This window comes from Silurus meridionalis, chromosome 1 (assembly GCF_014805685.1).
Source record: "Silurus meridionalis isolate SWU-2019-XX chromosome 1, ASM1480568v1, whole genome shotgun sequence".
NCBI lineage: Eukaryota > Metazoa > Chordata > Actinopteri > Siluriformes > Siluridae > Silurus > Silurus meridionalis.
In genome coordinates, this window is record NC_060884.1 from 20,456,552 (window position 1) to 20,470,458 (window position 13,907).

The 13,907-nt window shown below is 36.8% G+C and overlaps 1 protein-coding gene across 1 annotated transcript; it reads left to right on the forward strand.

Moving 5' to 3' along the window:
* The first annotated feature begins 2,111 nt into the window (after window positions 1-2,111).
* On the forward strand, window positions 2,112-13,396 carry myhb (myosin, heavy chain b). The gene is given in 40 exon segments (XM_046845607.1): window positions 2,112-2,214; window positions 2,217-2,314; window positions 2,394-2,537; window positions 2,702-2,858; window positions 2,952-2,979; window positions 3,401-3,512; window positions 3,632-3,724; window positions 3,810-3,873; window positions 3,970-4,068; window positions 4,211-4,314; window positions 4,438-4,576; window positions 4,971-5,089; window positions 5,174-5,323; window positions 5,410-5,580; window positions 5,673-5,979; window positions 6,165-6,235; window positions 6,344-6,431; window positions 6,536-6,653; window positions 6,777-6,900; window positions 6,981-7,117; window positions 7,213-7,468; window positions 7,563-7,805; window positions 7,882-8,058; window positions 8,379-8,524; window positions 8,629-8,719; window positions 8,805-9,194; window positions 9,284-9,410; window positions 9,487-9,605; window positions 9,707-9,903; window positions 9,983-10,166; window positions 10,417-10,582; window positions 10,693-10,817; window positions 10,926-11,234; window positions 11,306-11,509; window positions 11,613-11,738; window positions 11,932-12,102; window positions 12,256-12,360; window positions 12,762-12,857; window positions 13,043-13,174; window positions 13,256-13,396. Coding segments are annotated over 40 exon segments (5,811 nt in total). The 3' UTR covers window positions 13,277-13,396.
* Window positions 13,397-13,907: the final 511 nt, after the last annotated feature.

Genomic DNA, 13,907 nt, shown 5'->3' on the forward strand with positions numbered 1-13,907 from the left:
TCAGTAAGTGAAAGCATCTAGTTAGCTATCCAAATTCAAAGCATAAATAAGGATTCTGGTTCACTCCTGAATCCTTTTGTTTAATGTGATTTTGATTAGAAGACTTCAGTTTTTACAATCTCTAAAGAAAATGCCCCCTGTTAGTTTGAGTGGTGTGTTCTAAATCTTGATCCTACTCTTCAGATTGCAGCATCCTTCTGAGTCAGTACTAAGCCATGTGAAAATTGTCCACTGACACTTAAGAGATGCTGGCTTTGTTTGTGAAATGCAATGCACAGAGAGTTCAAAGGTGTATTAACACAATAAGCCTTCCAAGCATGTTGACATTTGGCCGCACAGAGGGCTATATTTGTATTTTGTCCAAATAAGATATAATGTTATGAGTGAGCTATCAAATATCACATTTTTATTCAACCCATGAGCTCATTATATCTGAAGAGTAACTGCTTTAAAATTTCTTCTGCTTTCTCTTCATTGCCAATGTGGGATCACATTTCCTGTGGAAAGACTGAGCTACTGGCTGACAAAAGCTTCCTTATAAATCATACAGCATGGATGGCATGCCACAATACTATAGAGAAACAGACATATATTTTTGGGGGAATCCATTTATTTGACCAAACTGACAGCTTTCTATGTTTCCCATCGTCTATGGGAATCCTTCTATTGGGTTCCCTAATTAATACATTTCTAATTTTGGGCTTATTTGAATACTGTACACACAGCCTATTTTTATTTCATACTTACATTTAAAAAAAGAAAGCAAAAGACAACCTTTATGTGGAAAGAGGAAAGGTGGAGCTAAAAGTTCAGAATGACTAAAGTGGGCCTGTCAACATCTGAGTCTTTGTCAGAGTCCTGGGAGAGACTTGAGGAACTCCAGCTGTCTTTAGGGTGGCACACTATAATCTCTTTGGCAGCTCTTGCCATTTCTTAGCGCTTTTGGTATGACAATATACCAATTTTACTTCTTCATAACATGTTGGGCTTCCATGGCCCTTGCAACTTTATACAAATGACATTTGATGTTCTATCCACAGTTATAGAAAGGAGCTTTATAATGCCAGAGGACATTCAAAATAAGGATTGATGACTACCTGAAGCTACAGTACTCGACTGTCTAACCTTAGCCTAGAAATGATGATCCTTTTGTGAAGGAAGACAAGACAAGAAAAAAAAAATTTTGTTATATAAAATAAGAAAAATTGTTTTAGCAGTTCTATAGTCAATCAATTTATGGACATAGAATAATCACTACTGGTTAATCGGTGTAGTGAATAATAATAACAACAAAAACAAAAATAATAATAAATAACAATAATAATAATCATTTTGTGTCTTTGCTATTTTGTATTTCCTATTTCCATGTGCTTAATTATGTGCTGAAACAACACCTCTGTGCTCATAAGGTGGCAACAATTCATCACAGGATAAAAATACACTAGTGTGGTCATAAGATGCTGCTTAAGGAGGCAAACATTAGGGGGCAAATGAGGCAAAAATTCATGACCAAATTAAGAAGCTCAGACATAGTGACGACATGTTCAAAGGTCTATATAAGAGTCAGCCGGAGAATCCTAATCGGACCTGCAGGCACCCGACTAAGGTGAGTGACAACTATGTTCTTCTGTGCAAGAACAAAACAAAACAAAAACTAAACAAATGGCCTGATTCAATATTCAAATCCTACAATTATCAATGATGATATAATGCATAAACTGTGTTGTCTTTAATAGAATTACACAGCAACCCTGATTCAATCACCTCTGAATTCCCTGAAAGGCACCATACAGAGTAAATGCAGCTTCTATAATGTCTGTGTCTGTGCATGCATATATATATATATATATATATATATATATATATATATATATATATATATATATATATATATATATATATATATAAATGCATCACTGTGGAATTGTGTAATGTCTAATTGTTTAAATGTACTATACCATACTATACTATACATAATACATAAATGTACAACATAGCTAAAACATTAAAATGTTTACATTTTAATTAGTTCATTATACACCCATATGATTGCTATGATTAGACAAAAAGATCTGTAAATTCTAATGTACTCCCTCCAGTAAAGTGTCACCATGAGTATAGATCCGGAAATGGAGTCCTTTGGCCCGGCGGCCATATACCTTCGGAAGCCAGAGCGAGAAAGGCTTGAGGCACAAAATTTACCATTTGATGCCAAAACAGCTACTATGTGACCGTGCCGTCTGAGATGTACCTCAAAGGGGTCCTTCAGAGCAGAGACGGTGGCAAAGCCACTGTGAAAACTTTGTGTGGCAAAGTAAGCAGTGAAAAATTAAAAAGAAGTGTTAAAATGTCGTATCTTGATGTCACAATTAACTACTCTTATTTCACTACAGGTCTTAACAGTGAAGGAGGAAGACATCTTCCCCATGAATCCTCCAAAGTTCGACAAAATTGAGGACATGGCTATGATGACCCACCTCAATGAGCCTGCTGTGCTGTACAACCTCAAAGAGCGTTATGCAGCATGGATGATTTATGTGAGTACATGTTTAGCTACACTTCATTGCATTAATTTTTTCCTAGTACAAGTAAAGTACGTTACAGTAAGTACGTATGTCTATTTACAGTCATATTTTACATTTAATATATGTTACTGGCACAGTAACATTGATTTAACATTTATTCTCTTCCACTTGTACAGACCTACTCTGGGTTGTTCTGTGTCACTGTGAACCCCTATAAGTGGCTCCCAGTGTACGACAGTGTGGTTGTGACAGCCTACAGGGGCAAAAAGAGAGTTGAGGCACCTCCTCACATCTTTTCCATCTCTGATAATGCTTATCAGTTCATGCTCACTGGTATGAAGATGGCAAAAAATAATCCATGTATAATTAATATTTTATGTGCTTAGTAAATATAATCTACATGCAGAACTTTTCTTTTCCCCCCAGACCGTGAGAACCAGTCAATCCTAATTACGTAAGTCCTGAAAGGTTGTGTATTTATAATAATCAGACATTGGTTAACTGTTTTAGCCAATAATGATCTAGATGATTTAAGGGCTATCTGAAAGCATTTTAAAATAATATCACACAACAATCATGGATACAATAACTTGAATGAGTTCACTTTTTCTTGCTAAGTAATGTAAATGGGCATCATAACCACAATAAATATGAATATAGTTTACCTTGGTTCTCTTTCATGAACTAATAATAATGAAACAGTTTCAACATTATGAAAATCATTGAAAAAAAAAATCAATGAGGGTAAATAAAAAAATGATCAGACCATCAGATAAAATAGTTTTTGATTGGTACATTATAGATTAATGCCTTAGAGATGCTAGAAGCACTGTTAAAGCACACAGCTTCAAATTATTAACTGATTTTTATTTCAGCGGAGAATCTGGTGCAGGAAAGACTGTAAACACCAAGAGGGTCATCCAGTACTTTGCGACAATCGCAGTGGCTGGACCGAAGAAGGCAGAACATGTCCCTGGAAAAATGCAGGTTGGTGAAATGCAGTGCTGTTCATAGTGTAAGCAGTAAACTAAATCTTGAAATGCTTGTTATAAGTGGACTACTGATATTATCTACTGATAATATTGTGATAATATTGTAATCTTCAGGGGTCGCTGGAAGATCAAATCATTGCAGCTAACCCTCTGCTTGAAGCGTATGGCAATGCAAAGACTGTGAGGAATGACAACTCCTCTCGCTTTGTAAGATTTTTTTAGTTAATTGGTTGGTTTTAAATGTCTTAAAAATGATTGCATGTATGCTATAAACATATTTTTAATTCCATAGGGTAAATTCATCAGAATCCATTTTGCCTCCACTGGAAAGTTGGCCTCAGCAGATATTGAAACTTGTGAGTTGTTTCGATATATTATACTTAAGAATTTACATCAAACATATATACCGCTTCTAACTCAGGAGCATTTATCCCATATGATTATGTGTACAGATCTGTTGGAAAAGTCAAGAGTGACCTTCCAGCTCTCAGCTGAGAGGAGCTACCACATTTTCTACCAGCTAACAACTGGGCACAAGCCTGAACTGCTGGGTAATCCATGCATACAGAGTCTCAAAATGATAGCACATTAAAAAGCAAAAGTGTACTCTACTGTTAATGATTATGCTGCTGTCTACAGTAAGAAACAAGATATATAGTATATTTTAAAAGGCATGTTTTTTCCATTCTGCAGAGGCTCTGCTGATCACCACTAACCCATATGACTATCCACTGATCAGTCATGGGGAGATCACAGTCAAAAGCATCAATGATGTGGAAGAGTTCATTGCTACAGATGTACGTTGTCTATTTTTGAAAGTAATTAATTAAATAAAACAGAGTTGTTCTATATGCTCAAGGCTGCCTTTTGTGTCTAACCATTTATTGCATGCTTAAATGAGTACTTTCTTGTTTTTCCAGACTGCCATTGACATCTTGGGCTTCACTCCAGAGGAGAAGATGAGCATTTACAAGCTGACAGGAGCTGTGATGCATCATGGTAACATGAAATTTAAGCAAAAGCAGAGAGAGGAGCAGGCCGAACCTGATGGCACTGAAGGTAAGGGTGAATTTAATTTAGGTTCTGATCATTCTGAGCGATAATACTTGGTCGGAATGAGAGCTATTGTACACTTTTCTGTATATTAAGAAGTTTGAACACCTAAACATACTGTAGGTTTCTTTTTGAACATCCCATTACACATTTACACATTTCACTGTTCTGGGAAAATGTCTCCTAGTTAAAGAAAAGAAAAATTTTTCTCGCATTGTATATATTTTTGGTACCAGTTTGGGGAAAAAACTAATTTGCCTGGAAAAGTTAAATGTCCATATAGTACAAATAACTGAAAAAAATTCACACAAATCAGCTTTTGAAATACCTTGCATGAAAAGAAACTTAAAATAAAAGTTCCTTATAAATAAAATAATTTATTTAAACCTTATTTCTCCAGTGGCTGATAAAATCGCTTACCTCATTGGCCTGAATTCAGCTGATATGCTGAAAGCTTTGTGCTTTCCCAGAGTCAAGGTCGGGAACGAGTTTGTGACCAAAGGCCAAACTGTTCCACAGGTAATTAAAATTTTACATTGACAAATAATGTTTACAATTAGTATTATTTATTTTAAAAATGTCTTTTTTTGCTGTTTCAAAAAGGTTAACAATTCAACCATGGCTCTGAGTAAGTCAATCTATGAGAAGATGTTCTTGTGGATGGTTGTTCGTATCAATGAGATGCTGGATACCAAACAGTCAAGACAGTTCTTTATTGGGGTGCTGGACATTGCTGGGTTTGAAATTTTTGATGTAAGTAAATTAGGTACTAAGATAAATATATAATTTTGCCCCCCCAAAAAAGAGATGAAATAAACTAATCTGTTTCTGTATAATAGTTCAACAGCTTGGAACAGCTGTGCATTAACTTCACTAATGAGAAACTGCAACAGTTTTTCAACCACCACATGTTTGTGCTTGAACAAGAGGAATACAAAAAAGAGGGAATTGAGTGGGAGTTTATTGACTTTGGAATGGATCTGGCAGCCTGCATTGAGCTTATTGAGAAGGTGAGGAACAATTGGCCAGTTAATAGTTTTTTGGTGGGTGAACAAAGTTATTAAAGTTATCATTAATAAGCTGATTGTGTTCTTATTCATAGCCAATGGGTATTTTCTCCATCCTTGAAGAAGAGTGTATGTTCCCCAAGGCCACTGACATGACATTCAAGAACAAGTTGTATGACCAACACCTTGGTAAAACTGCATCCTTTCAGAAGCCAAAGCCTACAAAAGGCAAGGCAGAGGCTCATTTCGCCCTGATACACTATGCTGGCACAGTGGACTACAACATTTTAGGCTGGCTGGACAAAAATAAGGACCCCCTGAATGACTCTGTTGTTCAGCTGTACCAGAAGTCATCAGTTAAACTGATGTCTACACTGTTTGCTTTTCATACATCTACAGAAGGTGTGTTGCAGTTAATTTTGTATAGATTAAAGATTATCTAAAGAAGCTGACATTTGCTTTAGCATTTAGTTTATATAATAATTGATTCATGCTCTTGGCAAAATGTTGGTTGGGTGAAATGTGTCTCCAATCTTGTTAACATTGCTGAATGAAATCATTTTTTTTGGGGTATGTTGAATCAACAGCTGAAGGAGGTTCCAAAAAAGGTGGGAAGAAAAAGGGTGGCTCCTTCCAGACTGTGTCTGCTTTGTTTCGGGTAAGAACATATTACATATGCATTCTAATGCAACTAAAGCAATAAGATATTAAACCTTCAAGAGGTTTTTTAAATGGTTGATTATTTAGTTGTTTTCTAATCCAACAGGAAAACCTGGGCAAGCTTATGACCAACTTAAGAAGCACTCATCCGCACTTTGTGCGTTGCATCATTCCAAATGAGAGCAAGACACCAGGTAAGTTTAAGTCACCTGTCGGTCTCACAACGCATGGCTTGAAGTAAAAAGAAAGCAACCTTGTCTTATATTTAATACTGCTTTACTCATCCTTTGTACTTTAGGCTTGATGGAGAATTTTCTGGTAATTCACCAGTTGCGCTGTAATGGTGTTCTGGAGGGTATCAGAATCTGCAGAAAGGGTTTCCCCAGCAGAATCCTCTATGGTGATTTCAAGCAGAGGTACTTTCTGCACACAATGCACTGTTATTATAGATGTTATTTTAATATCTGATCAAGTATATAATAGGAATACACTGTGTGTGCTGTGCTGTCAAAGCTAAGGAGATTTTTTTTGTCTTTTAGATACAAAGTATTGAATGCCAGTGTCATCCCTGAGGGCCAGTTCATTGACAACAAGAAAGCTTCAGAGAAGCTTCTCAGCTCCATTGATGTGGACCATACACAGTACAAGTTTGGTCATACCAAGGTAAGAAATGGTATCAAAGAAAACTTTCATCAGCATTTACTAAATAATTGTGTCTTAATAACTAGAAAACTTGTTTACAGGTATTTTTCAAAGCTGGACTGTTAGGTCTTCTTGAGGAGATGCGAGATGAAAAGCTTACTATTCTTATAACGATGACTCAGGCTTTGTGTCGAGGTTTCCTTATGAGGACAGAGTTTGTCAAGATGATGGAGAGAAGGTATTGTCTAGGGCTCTTAATTGTATATTTGTCTCAGGATGCATTTATTGTTAATACCCAAAAATACTGATAAAAGGGCTCTAATTCTGTAACAGAGAATCTATCTTCACCATCCAATACAACATTCGCTCATTCATGAATGTGAAACACTGGCCATGGATGAAGCTTTATTTCAAGATCAAGCCGCTCCTGAAGAGTGCAGAGACCGAAAAGGAAATGGCTGCCATGAAAGAGAATTTTGAGAAAATGAAAGAGGATCTGGCGAAGGCTCTAGCAAAGAAAAAAGAGCTTGAGGAAAAAATGGTTACACTACTTCAGGAGAAAAATAACCTGCAGTTACAAGTAGCTGCAGTAAGTTTTGATCTTTCAAGTTCTGTGAGAATTTCAGATTAGAATAAATTATTTATAAAAAAGTTCACTTTAATTTCATCATTTCCAATTCTAGGAAGTTGAAAATCTCTCAGATGCTGAAGAACGATGTGAGGGGCTCATCAAAAGCAAGATCCAGCTTGAAGCCAAACTTAAAGAGATAACTGAAAGACTGGAGGATGAGGAGGAAACCAATGCTGAACTGACGGGCAAGAAACGAAAATTGGAGGATGAGTGTTCTGAGCTGAAGAAAGACATTGATGATTTAGAGCTGACCCTAGCTAAAGTGGAGAAGGAGAAGCATGCCACTGAGAACAAGGTGATTATTCTATAGATAAAACATTTGTCATTTGGCAATATGACTACCACCAATGCTTATGTAAGTATATTTTCAGGTCAAAAACCTCACTGAAGAAATGTCATCTCTAGATGAGATCATTGTGAAATTAACAAAGGAAAAAAAAGCTCTTCAAGAGGCACATCAGCAAACCCTTGATGATCTCCAAGCAGAGGAAGACAAAGTCAATACTCTGACTAAAGCCAAGGTTAAACTGGAACAACAAGTAGATGATGTAAGTTTTTCAGAAAAAAAGTTATATTTAATATTTAATTTTACAATCATATTATTGGTAAAAAAAAAAAAAAAAGAATACTGAGGATGGCGCCGCCAGGCAGGAAGAAAAAGAGGAAGACCAAGAAAGAGGTTTATGGATATGGTAAGGACAGACATGTAGGTGGTGGATTTAAAAGAGGCATATGTAGAGGACAGAGTGGGATGGAGACAGATCCGCTGTGGTGACCCCTTATAGGAGCAGTTAAAAGAAGACCGTTTGCAAACATATAGTATTATTCAAGTGCTCTGTATTCTAATATGTTTTTCGGTCTACAATAGCTTGAAGGCTCTCTCGAACAAGAGAAGAAGCTGCGTATGGATCTTGAACGAGCTAAGAGAAAGCTAGAAGGAGACCTTAAAATGGCCCAGGAATCTATAATGGATCTGGAAAATGACAAGCAACAGACCGATGAAAAGCTTAAGAAGTAAGAGCACAAAGATAATGACATAAAAAATTATAAATTAGACTTTGTGATGTTTTGTGATATTTAACCTATTTATTGACTATTTATCTAAATGTGACCAATAGGAAGGACTTTGAGACAAGCCAACATCTTAGCAGGATTGAGGATGAGCAGATCCTTGGTGCCCAGCTTCAGAAAAAGATTAAAGAACTTCAGGTCATTATAAACTACTTTGCCACCTCGCATGTTTATTTTGTGCTCAATAATCATGTCTCATGTCAGTGTAATATAATCATCATAGGCACGTATTGAGGAGCTTGAAGAGGAAATTGAAGCAGAGCGTGCTGCCCGTGCTAAAGTTGAAAAGCAAAGATCTGATCTTTCCAGAGAACTGGAAGAGATCAGTGAGAGACTTGAAGAAGCTGGAGGTGCCACTTCTGCCCAGATTGAGATGAACAAGAAACGTGAGGCAGAGTTCCTAAAGTTGCGCCGTGATCTTGAGGAATCCACCCTGCAGCATGAAGCCACCGCAGCAGCTCTGCGTAAAAAGCAGGCTGACAGTGTGGCAGAGCTTGGGGAGCAGATTGATAACCTTCAGAGGGTCAAGCAGAAGCTGGAAAAAGAGAAGAGTGAATTCAAAATGGAGATAGATGATCTGAGCAGCAACATGGAGACTGTTGCCAAATCAAAGGTAAGCATTTAGATTATCAATCCACACTGCAAGACATGTGCTGGATGACTAAGAAAACTTTAAAACATGGCAAACACGGCTTTTTATAGGCTAATCTTGAAAAGATGTGCCGTACACTGGAAGATCAATTGAGTGAGTACAAGAGCAAGAATGAGGAGCAAGCTCGTCAGCTGAATGACCTTGGAACCCAAAAAGCACGTCTTCAGACAGAAAATGGTAAATAATTAGAAAAGCAAAGAGTGTGCTTTATTTAAAAATAAAGCAAACTAAATAATGTTTTTAATTCTGTAAGGTGAAATTGGGCGTCAACTGGACGAGAAAGAGTCTCTTGTTTCTCAGCTGACTCGAAGCAAACAAGCTTTTACTCAGCAGATTGAGGAGCTGAAAAGGCATATTGAGGAGGAGGTCAAGGTAAGTTATATCTTTTGTTAAACAAAGGTATATTTTTTAATAATTTGAAATTGACCTTAATGTCCGTCCATGTATTAATGCAATTTCTAATGGATGTCAAGGCAAAGAATGCCCTGGCCCATGGTTTGCAGTCATCTCGACATGACTGTGACCTTCTCAGAGAACAGTATGAAGAAGAGCAAGAGGCCAAAGCTGAGTTGCAACGTTCATTGTCTAAGGCAAACAGTGAGGTAGCTCAGTGGAGAACCAAATATGAGACAGATGCCATCCAGCGCACAGAGGAACTTGAGGAGGCAAAGTAAATATTTTTCTGGTCATAATTTTGATATAAATCAATATGATGTCATTGTACAATGACACTACATTTCCTTTGCCAGGAAAAAGCTTGCCCAGCGCTTGCAAGATGCTGAGGAGTCAATTGAAGCCGTAAATGCCAAATGTGCATCACTGGAAAAGACAAAACAAAGATTGCTAAATGAAGTGGAGGACTTTATGATTGATGTAGAGAGAGCTAATGCACTCGCTGCCAACCTGGACAAGAAACAAAGAAACTTTGACAAGGTAATATTGTAAATAAAGTAAAAATTATATCCCACTATCTCAATTCTTGATTAAGCTTCAACCACTGTTTCCAGGTGACAATGATGAACTGACCATAAATGTTTAAAGCAGAGCTAAAGTAGATAGTATATGTATCATACAGCAAGTATATACCTTACCTAAATTAGAAGCTTGTATTTGAATATCATGTGAGTTAAGAAAAAAGCTGAAATATAACTGAAATATAACTGTTGTTCTTAAAAATATTAAGGTTTTGGCTGAATGGAAACAGAAATTTGAGGAAAGCCAAGCAGAGCTTGAGGGAGCACAGAAAGAGGCTCGTTCTCTAAGCACAGAGCTCTTCAAGATGAAGAACTCATATGAAGAAGCTCTAGACCATCTGGAGACTCTGAAGCGGGAGAACAAAAACCTTCAGCGTAAGTCCACATGTATACTTTCCAGCACTATAATGCAATGCCATGTAAACTGGTGTCCTGTTTAAGGCTTCTTATAGAATGTTAGGCTGTGTTTGTTCTTGTCCATACAGAGGAGATTTCCGATTTAACTGAGCAACTCAGTGAGACGGGAAAAACTGTTCATGAGCTGGAAAAGGGAAAGAAGGCAGTGGAGAATGAGAAATCAGAAATACAGACAGCTCTTGAGGAAGCTGAGGTATGTTGCATAGAACAAATGAAATATATACGTAAGCTTTGAGTCGCAATAGTACAAATTTTATTCTGCAAATCATGTTCTCAAACAACTTTTTACTTAATGTTTCAGGCCACACTAGAACATGAGGAATCCAAGATTGTTCGTATCCAGCTTGAACTCACCCAAGTAAAGAGTGAGATTGACCGGAGGGTGGCTGAGAAGGATGAGGAGATTGAGCAGATCAAGCGAAACAGCCAGAGAGTGATTGAGTCCATGCAGAGCACTCTGGATGCTGAAATCCGAAGCAGAAATGATGCTCTCAGAATCAAGAAGAAGATGGAAGGTGATCTCAATGAGATGGAAATCCAGCTGAGCCATGCCAATCGCCAAGCTTCTGAAGCTCAGAAGCAGCTCAGGAATGTCCAAGGGGTCCTTAAGGTTGGTTTACAAACTATAAGACTAAACCTTAAATATATAAAGAAAAAACTCACTGTTGTTTTTTTTTCCAGGATACCCAACTGCATCTGGATGAGGCTATTCGAGCACAAGAAGACATGAAAGAGCAGGTGGCCATGGTGGAACGCAGAAACAATCTGATGTTGGCAGAGATCGAGGAGCTTAGAGTTGCTCTGGAGCAAACAGAAAGAAGCCGCAAAGTGGCTGAACAGGAGCTGGTGGATGCCAGTGAGCGTGTGACTCTACTTCATTCTCAGGTGTGAAAAAATACTTTTTGTTAATGTTGATGGCCTATGATGATGAATCATTTGTTATTTTTTTTACAACCATGATTAAACAAAATTATTTCTGTCTTTTCAGAATACCAGTCTTATCAATACCAAAAAGAAGCTGGAGGCTGATCTTGTGCAAATTCAGGGTGAAATGGAAGATACAATTCAGGAAGCCCGCAATGCTGAGGAAAAAGCCAAGAAAGCTATTACGGATGTGAGGGAAATTTTGAAACAAAATGGATTACATTTGTAATATTTCAGCAAACAGCATTCTGAAGCTCTCTAGAAAGGAAATGATAAATGTAGAGTTAATGCACATCTGTACATACATATCCCTGGTCACTGTCACTTACACAGAAGCACATATATTGCATTTAAATGTTAACCATTGAAAAATTTCATTGTAGGCTGCTATGATGGCAGAAGAGCTGAAGAAGGAACAGGACACCAGTGCTCACCTAGAAAGGATGAAGAAGAACCTGGAAATAACAGTAAAGGATCTTCAGCACCGCCTGGATGAAGCTGAGAATTTGGCCTTGAAGGGTGGCAAGAAACAACTCCAGAAACTGGAGGCTAGAGTATGTATAATAATGCACTGGAATTCTTTACGAATATGTAGAAAGTATAAAGGCATTCTGATAAGGTTGGATGAAATAGCATATAGTTATCTGAAGCCAATTGAATTTTTATTTAGAACATTATTTTAAATGTTGGATATTTTTATACTTCAGGTCCGTGAGTTGGAAAATGAAGTTGAAGGAGAGCAGAGACGTGCAGCTGAGACTATTAAAGGTGTTCGCAAATATGAGAGAAGAGTGAAAGAACTTACTTACCAGGTACTGCAAAAAACTACACTCTTCCTTCTTACCTCAATATTTACAAATATAAATTATCATGAAAACAATCCACTGGTTTTTCACCTAACCTAATGAGGTAGAAACTCTTATGAATGGAGAATTAAAAATAAATTATTTTTAAATAAAATGAATTAAAATAATTCTTTCCAAATTTTCTGTCATTGCTTAATCTTTTCAATGGTTAACAAAAACCATTAAGCCTGTTTTCATCTAAAAGTTTTGCCTGGTTGTATGATGGTGTTTTCTTAAACTGAACAACATAACCTCTCATTTCTCATGTTCTTGACATTCTGTTGTTCAATATTTTTCTTTTTCATTTTTTTAGAGAGTAACCTGTTTAGTGCAAATGTTTAATTAAAATTTTGAATTGTTCCCCACAGACTGAGGAGGATAAAAAGAATATTAACAGACTGCAGGATCTGGTGGACAAACTGCAGCTGAAAGTGAAGGCCTACAAGAGACAGTCAGAGGAATCTGTAAGTAAACCTTCTACCATTAAATTAAACTTTATATCTGAATGCCTGGTTTATGATTTACTGTATAACATGCACCGTTACACTGCAACATGAAAGTACCATGCTTTGCCCTTTCGAAATTATTCAAAGCAAATGGATCTGCTGTTTGCATCTTAGCAATTACCACTATTTTTTTTTTTTTACAGGAGGAGCAGGCCAACACTCACCTAACCAGATTTAGGAGGGTGCAGCATGAACTGGAGGAGGCTCAGGAGAGGGCTGATATAGCTGAGTCACAGGTCAACAAGCTTCGGGCCAAGAGTCGTGAATTAGGAAAAGTAAGTTCTTTTGATACTTAGGGACATAAATAAATAAAGAAACAAAGAAACAAAGAATTAATATTTTCGTTTGTTTTTCAGGGTAAAGAATCTCAAGAATGAACTTGTGGCATAGATGACCAAAGAGGACCTAGATCTCATATAATATGAGTTGCATGCAAAGTTCGCATTTGAGCTATTAACTGGAGTAAGCCTAGACCAATAAAGGAGCTTATAATCTGATGTCTCTGTTTTGTCTATTTTTATTTTGTTAGAAACACTGGTAATGGTTCAGTTCCACTGCACACTGCAGCCCAAGTCAAATATTTTGACCACGCTTAGCTTTATCAAGAATTTCATTGTTGTTATTAACACAGATTTACTATTCGACTTAGTTGACAAATTCAAAACTTTGAACTCAGTAATTTGTTGTACGAAGGCTAAAGCCATACTCATGTGTATATATTGAGCAAGACATCTTTTTTTTTTTTTTAAATAAATAAATCTAGCCACAGTACAACAGTACTATTGTAGCCACAGTAAGTCAGTACATAAAATGAATATACAGAATAGCAAATACAGTATGTCTAACTATTTAAAGCTGTTGTGCTCATTGTGTCCATCTTAAATCTTAAATGTAATTAAGAGCTATCTTTGTATGATTTACACGACTTACACACTTAGTTCCAGATAAGAGTTGTTCACAGAGAAACTATTTAACTGAAAGTAACATTATGAAACTCTTTGAATCTTT